General features: G+C 38.9%; 1 protein-coding gene across 1 annotated transcript in view; it reads left to right on the top strand.

Moving 5' to 3' along the window:
- Nucleotides 1–92: 92 nt before the first annotated feature.
- Nucleotides 93–11,905, top strand: part of emilin2 (elastin microfibril interfacer 2) — a 16,002-nt gene continuing 4,189 nt past the window's right edge. The window contains exons 1-4 of the mRNA XM_014468613.2: nucleotides 93–350; nucleotides 447–572; nucleotides 1,675–1,856; nucleotides 1,943–3,691. Of these exons, the coding sequence (XP_014324099.2) occupies nucleotides 226–350; nucleotides 447–572; nucleotides 1,675–1,856; nucleotides 1,943–3,691 (2,182 nt within the window). The 5' untranslated portion in view covers nucleotides 93–225. The remainder of the gene's footprint in view (nucleotides 351–446; nucleotides 573–1,674; nucleotides 1,857–1,942; nucleotides 3,692–11,905) is intronic.

Here is an 11,905-nt window from a genome sequence, read left to right as displayed (position 1 = left end):
AACAATTCTTACCTAGTGGAAAAGGGGGCGCATCTGTTCGGCTCTGAGGGGGCGGGGAGGGGTCCTGAAACGTCACATCCAAGATGCTGGAAGGCAGGAGCGCGTTCGGATGTGTGCAAAGCAGAGAAGAAGAAACAATCTCTGACTGATTTCCAATCTGCTCGGTCACTGCTGATTATAATCTGAGGTCTTCCTGCAGGGTGTTTAGTGTTGATATTCTTAACCATGAAGCGGGAAGTGCATCTCTTAAACTTTCTAATAACTTTCCCTCTCATCAGTGGAACACCGTTTCATTACAACATGTTTCAGGGAAACGCGTATTCTTCCCCCGAAACGCGACAGAGAAACAAGTGAGTAAGCTGCACGTCTTTTTTTTTTTGTTTGTTATTAATTTCATTACGTTAGTGCAAAGGACAGAACAGAACATTTTAAGCCATTCTTTTCAGAAACTGGTGCGCCTACGTTGTGCACAAGAATGTGAGCTGCGCTGTGGTTGGAGGCACGGAGAGCTTTGCGCAACCGGAGTTTTTACCTTGTCCACCGGAGCAGCCAAACTGTGTGCAACAAGTGATGTAAGTTCCCAGAAGTCACAGTTATTGCGGAGAGAACTTGTTTTATTTAGCAAGTAGTTTGTTAATAGCAGAAATACGACAAATTGGTAGATAGACCTGTCCAGAAAACATCATCTGATCTACAGTAGCACACATCACTTTATAACTGATCCAAGCAGACATTCTTATGATTTTTTAAAATTATTTTTTCATTTGTCCATATATATATATATATATTTACAATGTTTTTACTTGATTTTGGTTGCATTTTTCTCTCATTTTAACTCAGTTAATCAGAAGAATGATTTTCTGAAACTGACAGGTCTACTAAATTATGCCATACCTGTAACACAACTCTGAGAAATGAAACATTGTTGTATGGTCAAGTGTACATTTTTAATGCGAAAGATTTAGCGACCAGTTTTTGATATTTAGCTTACCTTTCATATTTAGCTAAATAGCAAAAACTGGTCGCTAAATCTTTTACAACAATGTTTCACTGGCAAAATTTGCTGTCATGGTTAGGGGAAAGGAATGAGCAAAAAATAAACTTAGAAAATCTCAAGAGCATTATTACAAGATTGTGTAGCTGGTTGGAAACACAGCAAAAAGAAATTGGAGATAGTTTATTGTATGCTTCTTCTAAGAGCATCCCTTAGATGAACCATAATATACATGCTTTTGCTCTTAAGTTTTTCAGGACTTAATTCATTTCACTACATAAATAAATTTCTGTTGCATCCTTTACTGTTGTAGTCAAACACAGTTAAGGATGCAATGCCTTTTTAAAAAAAAAAAAAGTTTAATACATTTATATGACGGCCTAACAAAAAGTAGTTCATAATTGTGAGGCATACATTTGTATCCATCTATTAATTAGTATTTTTCTGCATCGTCTTTTGTTGAAATTGCAACAAAAGATGAAATTCCTCCCTACATGAGGAATTTATTGCAGAGGTGTGTCCAATAAAAGTGGGTGTGCACTTTGATTAGACTGTTGTAAAACATGAACATTCCAATGAATCTGAATGTTTAGGATTGTTGCTTTGCAACAATCTCTCTGTATTTAGAGAGAATCCTCGCATTTAACTTATTATGTTATCATTTTATTATTTGTTTGTAGATATCAAACACATTTTAGGCCCACATACAAGATCGGCTACAAGATTGTGACAGAACTGCAGTGGAAGTGTTGCCCGGGGTATCAGGGTTACGACTGCAAGGAGGTGAAAGACATGAAACTTCTCCAAGCAGACCGTTTGCCCCATACCTCTTCAAACTCTGGCTATTTTCCACATCCACAAGGTCAGAAGCTAAGAATATATTTAAAATATTTGAAATGCTTAAAAACATTGAAATGACAGGATCCTAATTGTTTGAATGTTATGTAGCTCCTAATCAGAGGACAGAGCAACAGAGAAACCATCCATCAACATGGGAGGGGCAGATCAGAGGTCAAACAGTTGCCACGGCACCACAGAGTCAAGGAAGACCTCAGAATGCGCAACACCTGGAGGAGGAGGTGCAGCAGTTGTCCCAGATGGTCCTGGACATGCAGGCCAGAATGACAGACATGGCCTCCAACCTGAGGCTGGATTTCCAGGAGGATGCAAGTAAGATGTTGGCTACCCTGCTGAGCAACCTGAAACAGCCTGCCAGTGCTCAGAGGGGGGAGACAGAGAGCTTCCAGGTGCAGGATTTCTCTTTTGGTCAAGAGACCACGTCAATGGATGAGGTCATGAACAAGATTAACCAAATCGCAGATAATCTGGAGTCAAAGAGCAATATCTTGAATGACTTAGTGGGTCGAGTTGACCTTCACGACGGACAAATTCGTCTGTTACTTGAGACTGGTCAGAATCCTCTATCCACAGCCCAACCTGCCCCTGCGGGCACTGATGCTGACCTGCGAGCCTACCTGGACGGCAAGATCAGCGCTCTGCGAGAAGAGTTGATGGAGGGCATGGACGTCAAAATGGCCGACTTGAAGAACTCTTGTGATTATAAAATCCTCTCAGTTCAGGAACAGTGTGAAGGACAGGAGTCCAGCTACCTCAGCCTGACCGAGCTCATGGAGTCAAAGGAAGAAGACCTCCGTAAAGAGATCCAGGATCTTAAAACAAAAGTATCTGATCTACAGAAGGCACAACCAGGGGATTCTTACTCTGTTCTGCTTCGCCTGCAAAACCTTGAAAACCATCTGAACTCAACTCAAAGGAGTTTGGTGGCGCAGTGTGTCTCTGTAGGGGAAAACCTTCGGAACGAGCAGGAAGAGGTCGTCAAAGACTTGAAGAAGACGTTGGACAACAAGCTGGCATCCATTCAGGACCAAATCATGAACCAACTGGCAGGAACAAACACAAGCTTCACATTTAGGAGTCCAGATGCTCTGCTGAAAGACATTAACTCTCTAAAGGATTCAGTTAATAATCTGGAGCTTAAAGTCAACAATCTGGACCGTCCATGCTCAGGAGAGGGCAAAGCTAATTTAACTGCCTTAGAAAACCTTCAAAAAGACTTTCAGAGCTATAAATCTGCTGTAGATGACATGAAGACACATCTGAATGTACAAATGAGGGACTTTGAATTCATGAAGGATCAGCTCGTCAGCATCAACAACAGCATTGACAACAGTGACTTAAGTGACCGTCTGGACAGAGTAGAAGACTCAGGATTAGGTGAAGTGAAGCAGCAGAATCTGAGCTCCTCCTGGAGTCTAGCAAAAGACGGGGCCATGCAGGAGGCTGATGATCTTTTGGAGCTTCACAGGGTGCAACACCAGGAGCTGAGACAGCGTTTGGATGAGCTGGGCAGGGAGGTGAAAGCTGACAATGACAGATGCAGAGAAACGACTCGCGACATGGGGGAGGAACTCGCCAGCATGGGCAGCCGGATTGTTAATGTTGAGGCTCTGTGCAACAAGCTAGACCCCATCTCCATCAGCCTTCTGAGGATCAAAGAAGGCCTGCACAGGCACATCACTGGGCTGTGGAGCTGCGTGGACCAGCTGAACGGCACGGTCCGAACTCATTCTCAGGATATCGAAGGACTGAGGGGAAAGTGCCAGACGCTTCAAAATCAAATCCTGAACATAGTTAAAGACATTCCCACCATAACGTATGGCTCTCCTGGGAAGGAAGGTAAGCTGTCTGTCCTGCAAATCAGACATGAAGTGACAGATTTGTACAGACAAGATGGGGAGTAATATCTCAGTAAAGCTTTCACATGATGTACGAGTAACATATATAATAATAGTCTTATCAGTCTCATTAAACAAAATGTATAATTTCTCTCAGTTTCAGATCTTTTGAACTTTAAAAAAGAAAGAAAAAACTTCAAGATGTTAAAATACTTCTTGAAGTGGAGGTTTGGTGCCAGAAAACAACCTGATAATAGGACAGGAAGGAATTACACCTGGGTGGTTCAGAAACTGTAACTTTTTCAGAACCAGCTTCTTTTCTGGGTTCTAGTAGAACTTTGTGGAATTAAAGATAATTGAGTTCAGTTTAACTTTGCCTGAAGACATTTATTTACAGTCAGAACAGAGACGTGTCTACATCTTTGGATGAATAAGTATCTTCAAGGTTCTTTTTGGTTCACTTCTGATTCTGAACGCCTTACATTTTATTGCTTTTAAGCATGAACAATTTACATAGCTACCACAGTAAAATGAAAAAAAAAAAATGCAGAAATAAACGAAACATATATGTATATTTTTTGATATTTCTTTAGGGTTCATTATATTTGATGTGTGAGATGGACCAGATCCAGCAAATAAACATTTCGATTTAACTGAAATTATTTTGATCTCTGCTCAAATATTCAAGGTTTTTAATGTTTTAGCAAACATAAATGTTTTAAAAATGCATTGAATGACTAATGTTTTTGTAAACCTTTTAGCTGAGCTGCTAACTCCTTTATGACGTGCTGACTGTGCTGCCCACTATAGTCTCCACTATTGGCCTGTTTTTCAGCGTGTGAGAGAATGGGGGAAGTTGAATATTCTTTAAGCTATGTTCTCATTTAAGGCAGGCAAGCTTGATTGAAGACACATGCCTGGTTTAACAGACCCCATGTTGTGTTGAGCAACGCTTTGGCTTCAGGAATTACTGCTAACCAGACTCAGTTTTGCATCCAGGAGTGCATTTTATGGGTGTGCATTTGTCCATGTAACATTGCATTTTTATGGCTGCAATGTTTTGAAGATCATTGTGGGGAAAAAAAATGATTATAGCAATTAACTGAGAAAAAATTAACATTGTTTTTTTTAACATTAGCACTGAGACAAAGCTTTGATTGATTTTTCTAATATGTTAATTAGCCATGTGCTCACTTCTATTGTTGCATTTTCATTCCAAACCCCAGTGAAGCTATTTTTAAAGGTGATAGTCTTTTGGCTAAATGACAACACTGATGCTTTTTACTGCTTTTGGAAGTTGCAGCACAGAGCTATAAAATGTCACCATTTAATTTAGCTCTTTCTAGGAGCAAGTCACTAAATCTTTGGACTTTGCCCATTTTTGATGTGCTAAGCTAAATGCTGCAAGCAAGACAAGTAGTTGAAAAGTATCAATTTACATTCCAAGTTCAAACACTGAGGTTCACATATGAAGCTTTTGTAAGTGACGCAAACTATCATAAGCGTATATAAGTTGTGTATTCCTCCATCTTTGACTATGTTTTACATTTGAGGCAGTCAGATACACTGTAGTCCCTTGAAGGACGTTCTGTTGGATTTTTCTGACTTGACACTGCACTTGAAACACAAGTGTAGCTTCTACAAATAACTGTAAATAATCATAAGAAATAGGGAAGCCATTACCTGAAAAGCTAAAGTCTCTGGGCTTCATTGGCATAATCAAAAACAATCCATCATAAAAGCAGCTCTGTCATAACTTATGCAAAATGAGTACACCTCCTTCAGTATTTAATCAGTAAACTAAATTTTTCAACATATATTAGGAACACCTGAAAGGCATGCTACGAAACTATGCAAAAATTTGAAATTGGCCATAATTGCTTTAAATGTCCCCCCATAGAGCCAGAGTATGTTTGACATTTTCAAAGTGGTCATGGTCAATAGTGTTCATTTATTTTATACTAATTTTCTTTTAAACTTCTTACATGCTGCAAAAAAAACTGTGGATTGGTTTCAAAGTATATTTCCGTGTTAGAATGGCCCAGTCAAAGTCTAGATCTAAATCCAGTTGACAGTTTTTATGAGAACTTAAAACGTCCTGTTCACAAATACATAGGAACAGACTTTTCTGATGGCAGATGTGGGACTAATGCTTGTGTACGGCATTGCATGTGTTAACTAGATGTCTCTGTAGCACTGTTAAACTTTTACCTTACACGTTTTTATAGTCCATCGCAGAGTTTGACTCATGACAGGATAATTTGCCAATTTAGCTGTTGCTGTCCCACCCAAATGACGTACTCTGCAGCACGGTCGACAAGCCTTAGCATCCATGTTTCTTTCATTCATCATTCATTTCAATCTTTAGTAATGCTTGGCTTTTCTTACTGGGAGCATGTTTTTGCACCAACAGATTTTCACACTTTAGCATGTTTCTGATGTGAATCCACACATTGATGACACCTATGAGAACTAGCTGGACTCCTACCGTTGTGAGTGCAAACTTGGAGCTTTTCCACATTGTTATGGTGCCAGAGCTCTTCCTTTTTGAGCAGCTCCATTCCCATCCTGTTTTATTGGTCCCGATATTTTAGCATGCAGTCCAGTTTGGAATGACTTGACAAGACTGTCTTTGTTTAGTTGAATGTGACGGTTTCTACAAGATTTCCATGAAAATTACACCTTGAGATGTAATTTTTCACATTTTTGCCAGAAAAATGATTGTACAGTGACACAGAAATATTGTTACTCCACCCTGAGGCTTTTTGCAATTATGTCATTTAACAGTTTTTTCTGTTCGAAACATATTTTAGTTTGAGATCTGCTCTCTTGTTTCCTATTAACAGCTACTCTGTGTGCTCTCTGTTGTCTTCTCGTTTATCTCACATTGAGCTTATCTGAAGAGGCTGGAAAAGGTTACTCTGTCACAGTCTTCTTCACACACCTCAACATGGATTCTCACTAATCGACAACTTTTCATTTCAAAGCCAATAGTTTTAGTGTGTTCAAGTGCTAATGGATGAACATTAGCATCAGAGACATTGGCATCTTTTCTACTGATAAGATTAGGTTTCCTGTAAAGTTTTTAAACCTCTGTGGCGAGTTCACTGTCTGTCTGAGAAAAAAAAAAAAGGTGAAATGTGTTCCCAGAGGCCGCCCATGACTATGTTTACTAATGATGTCACACAGTGGTTAATCTTTATCAAGAGGACTGAAAGCAGTTGTGATTTTCTTGCATTCAGCACTGTAACTGGGTCATTCTTGGAAATATTTACGATTGCTTGAAAAGTCATGAAAAGAACACAGTTAATTTGGGAAATATCTAGACCCTGGTATATTTTGTTGTACTGGCTGCTTGTGAAAACATAATCCAGTTTGTTTGAGAAGGGCAGCAGCATTTTTGGGTCAGATTTACCTGGTAAATATAGGGTTACTGACTGTTCTGTATTAGCTGTAATTGTTTGTTTTTAATACTTTGCTCAGAATCATTTGCAGAAGATGAGCTTTTCTCTTTAGTCGTGCTTTGACTTTTCCACAGCTGTCTTCAGTTTTTGCTTGTCAAAAAGCTTTCTGCCTTTAGGCTTTGCTTTATATGTAAAATCCAGCCCAATCGGGTGGAAATCACAGAAATCTGCAATCTACTTACTTCGGAAACTAGAATCCTGGCCTGAGAGTGGGCTAACTTCATCTATGTTTTTGTTTTTTAAGTTTTAGGTTGGAATAATCCGTCTTCTCAGTTATAGTTCGAGTAAGAGGTGTACATGCCCTCATCAGGGGGATGAATTTCAGCATAAATCTGACATTTTAATGTTGCATTTTGAATTGTCTGTGCTATGCACAAGCTTCTGCCATGATTATGGCTGGATATTTTACTACACATCTTATCAGAAGAGTAGTAAAATGCATAAAATCTTAATTGTAGTGTTTATTTGAAGATGTTAGTTTCATTTCGTTTGGTTGTCTACCGTCACCAGCACCACTACCAGGAAAACAGACCCATGTCATGCCGCTGCTTGGCAGTTGATACAATATTTTTACATTTGAAAGCCTTAACCCGGTTTCTTTAAATGGACGTCTTGTGATTTCAAGTGAAACAGCTCAATCTTCGTCTCATCTCGTCATGGAGTGCTTCTCCAGATGATATTTGGTTTGTCCAGATGAGGCAGTTAAAGTTTTCTGTTGTTAAACAGGCTTAGCAGGTTCTGGTTCATGGTAAGTCTGGTACTTAATGACTCCTTTGTTCCTGAACATCTTGAGCAATGTCCTCTGGTTCAGGCAGCTAAACAGTAGGCACATTTTGTCCAACAGGATAATGATCCCAAATACATACAATGTATTTGGGATCATCATCCATTTAAGAATGGATTCTTAAATCATCCATTTAAGAATGGATGAAGCGCGGTAACATTAGGTTGCTGCCTGTGACTCCAATCTTATTGATAATTGGTGGATTCCTCCTCAATTACAAAAGCTTGTGGTTTCTCTGGTCTTGGTAGGGTTGCAGTTCTTTTTCTCTTTCCATTTTTGTATGATGGATTGAACAGTGCTCTCTATGAGATGTTCAAAGTGTAGGATACTTTTTTATAGTCAATCCCTGCTTTACACTGTTGTGTTCCTGAATCTTCATGAGACTTTTTGGTCACTAAAATTCTCCATCAAACCTCTGAGGTCCTCAGAGCACCTGTATCGTGCACCATTATACACTAATTGAGCTGTGACATCCTAAAAATATATTCTGGTATGTGATTGCAATAGAAATGTGGTAACACAAAAGGGCAAAGAGGGTGGGTACCTTTGCAGGACATTGCACTTACAACAATCTGATTTTGAGGTTAGAGTTGGTGAGATACTTTCCCAACTGGAATTCAGACTTCATGGGGAGTCCCAGTTAATTTTCCGACTTGAAACCTGGAATTTATGACGTTTTTGAATTAACTGTGATAATTCATTGCCAGTCAGAAAGGCTCTGGGCTTGCTTTCACAACATGTTTTGCTTCATTCTCCATGTGCACTTCAGTTACTCCCTACAAGCCCATGCCATCACCCAGCACCCATTGACTTTACAGATACAGATGGTCTTGCATTAAAATGTACTGTAAGCAACTTCCCAGTTTGCTTTGTTTTTGAAAGTTAGATGAAAGTCTTCTACCTCCTTCAGTTGTAATAAAGCAGTCCTTCTGTTTGTGTTTTTGGAGCAGGCCTATAATGGCAGTGATGTAGAGCTCTTTACGGAAACTTTTACAGATAAGGGAGTAATGCTCTTTTGCTTATGACGTATTTAGACTCTTAGACCGGTGACTTGTGTGAGATAAGATAACAAATCTTCCCCACAAGTCAAACGTAACGACTTCGCAAACATATACGACGGTTTCTGGCCGAGGGCATCCAGGAACAGTAAAGTCTTCAGCTTTTGTTTTCTGTTACTCTCCATTTAGATCCTGATGGTTTTTGTCAGACTGTTTGTGACAGGGCTGATAAATATATTGCCATTCTCTCTCCTCTTTTCTCCAGAGATTTGCTTTGGCCACTAAACACAGAGGTTGCATCTATGGGTTCCTAAATCAAAGCTTTAAGGCCCCAGTGTGTTTTGGTGACTCATAAAGTCAATATGCAGCCTCGCACTCATTATTAAAAAGTGATTTATAAAGTAGAATGTGTCTGTTTTTGCGACACAGGAGACTGCTGTAATCATAAACTGCTGGCTGGTAAATCACTAACAACACAGCGAGGATTTCCCTTCCCTGAACTGGTTAGGGAAACACACGTTTAGATCCAGCTGTATTTGTTTACAGCTCACCTCTTTTATCCAGAAGTACACTCTACCATGCAGATACACATCCTGTCCTTGGCTCTTTTATCTCTGTGGCAGCAGCTCGGAAATCACTTTTGAATTGCTGAGATCAAAGGGGACGACATACCTTGCTTTATATGAGGAGCAACATGGTCAGCGCACTTGCAGGCTTACCTCCTGTGCTGTTTTACTGTGAGACGTTCAGTTAGTCTGCCAGCATTTGTTGCGTCAAACAGGCAGACTTTTCTGAATTTACCCTTTCCCCTCATAGCCAGTATATCTTTTGTTTTCTTTTTGTAATAACTTATACCAACAAATACATAAATTTCCTGAGAAAAACATACTACATTAGACTCACTGTTTCAAATCTGTCACACACAGCTGTGATTATCCAAGACCAGCAACAGGCCCCATTAACACCTTTACATCAAATGATTATTTAGGCCTGTCATTATGAACTTGAAGAGAGAAAATAACAGTCATCTAGCTTTTAACTCATCAGCTATAAATACTGCGTTCCGGGATATTCTGAGAGGAGTCCTTGAATTTACCAACTAAACATTCCCTCTGTTACTGGAACTACCTGGTCTAGAAAGCAGCATTTTTAAAGAGTATTGTACTGCAAACAACAGAGAAAAACATATGCATAAGCAAGGAATAGGTCTATTACACATGCATATGTCATGGTAAGTTAAAATAACTGACAAGGGGGGAAAATTGATGTTTATCTAAGCAGAAAAATACTAATCAATCCTACTGCAAAAAGGTATAATACAAAACATAGAGTGAAATATATATTATTATAGTAATGAACCCAGTAACATTATATTTAAGAAACTATTTAGTAATATGCACAAATGCATAAAAGTACTTCATGGCTTCTGTCTCTGCAATGCGTCTTTACTCTGTTTTCTCAAATCCCCAGTCGGTTATGACAGAAGGACGTCAGGTTCTGGTTCTGCTGGAGGTTTCTTCTTGTTAAAGAGGAGTTTTTCTTTATGGTGAAACTGCAGTGACTCTTATAGAAAACTCTTAAACCAATTTGAACCATCAACAGAACTTGGCTGCATTGTTCTATAACTAGGATCAATAAGAATGTTTTGACTTGCAATAATTAAGGTAATTGGATTGACTTCATCTTTAATTTTGTTAAGTACCTTGAGATAACATCTGTTGTGAATTAACACTATGTTAACAAACTGAATTGAATTAAATTGAACTCAAAGTTGAATTTTTGCCCAGTCTTCATTGTTGAATCATGAATTCTGACCTTAACTGAGGCAAGACCTCCACTGTCTTTCTATGAAAGTTTAACAAAACTTAAAACCCGCTGGACTGTTAATCTTCTCATTTATTATACAAGATTCAAGATCACATAAATCAAAGTCTTGATGACTGCAAAACCCCTGTCACACTATTACATATAAACCTTTTGCTTTAATGGCAGTGGGAAACATGATGCCATCCAATAATAGCCACCTTCCTGCTCATTCAACACTGCAGCATAAACAATATGAGCACCAGATAAACCAGGCTGTTACAGACTTTTCAGACACACATGCAGCACTACTAGAAAAATGGAACTGAGACTGAAATGTTGCGTCCATCACGCAAATCTATGCAGACAGACTTCTTATAAAGTCATACTTGGCTACTCTGATGTGTGTAGAGCTGAGTAGAAAGCGCTGCTTTGTTATGTAAATTAATCAGCCTTATTGGCATTCCATGTTTGGATGGTAATGCATAAAATGGACATTTATTTCTAGAGTCTTTTCTAAAAGAAACTTGGGTTAGATTTGAAATACGCTTGGACAGACACACTTTGTATTAAACTGTAAAATCTATCTCTGAACAATAATCTAAATTATTGTTACCAGCTCATATGACATGTAATGGCTATAAGGTTTTACCACAGCTAATCCAGACACTCAGTAATTTTGAGGGTTAGGATTAAGGCAATGAGAGCTCTCATTCTTAGAATGAATAAACAATTTTCAAGGCTGAAAAAGTCCAGCTGCCTCCTTTCTCAACACTCAGGATTGATTGTAGATTTTATTTGACGATTATTTGCTTTTGGAGACAGCCAAGATAGGCTGGGTTGAGTAATGCTTCAGGGAGTTTGCAGCATTATGCCATTACAATAAAATGTGCTCTTGGAAAGACTAACATTAGCAACAATTATGGCCTCGTGGCTTTGATCACTTGGACAGGTGTTGCTAAGCCTTTAGATAAACCATGTGTGTGCAGTATAGTAATGTTCCCTAGGTCTGTTTCATGTTGAGCATCACAATGAATCCAAAAGTCACATTTTGAAATGTGTTGGCAGATAAAGATCGGATAAAGCTACTTTTTGGCGGAAACTTTAATGAAATGTATTTATTTTTTGGAAACCGTACAATCAGCCGGTTGGTTTTCTTTAAAGGG

The sequence above is a fragment of the Xiphophorus maculatus genome, chromosome 21 (genome assembly GCF_002775205.1).
Source record: "Xiphophorus maculatus strain JP 163 A chromosome 21, X_maculatus-5.0-male, whole genome shotgun sequence".
Lineage (NCBI taxonomy): Eukaryota > Metazoa > Chordata > Actinopteri > Cyprinodontiformes > Poeciliidae > Xiphophorus > Xiphophorus maculatus.
This window is presented reverse-complemented; position numbering and strand designations above follow the sequence as displayed.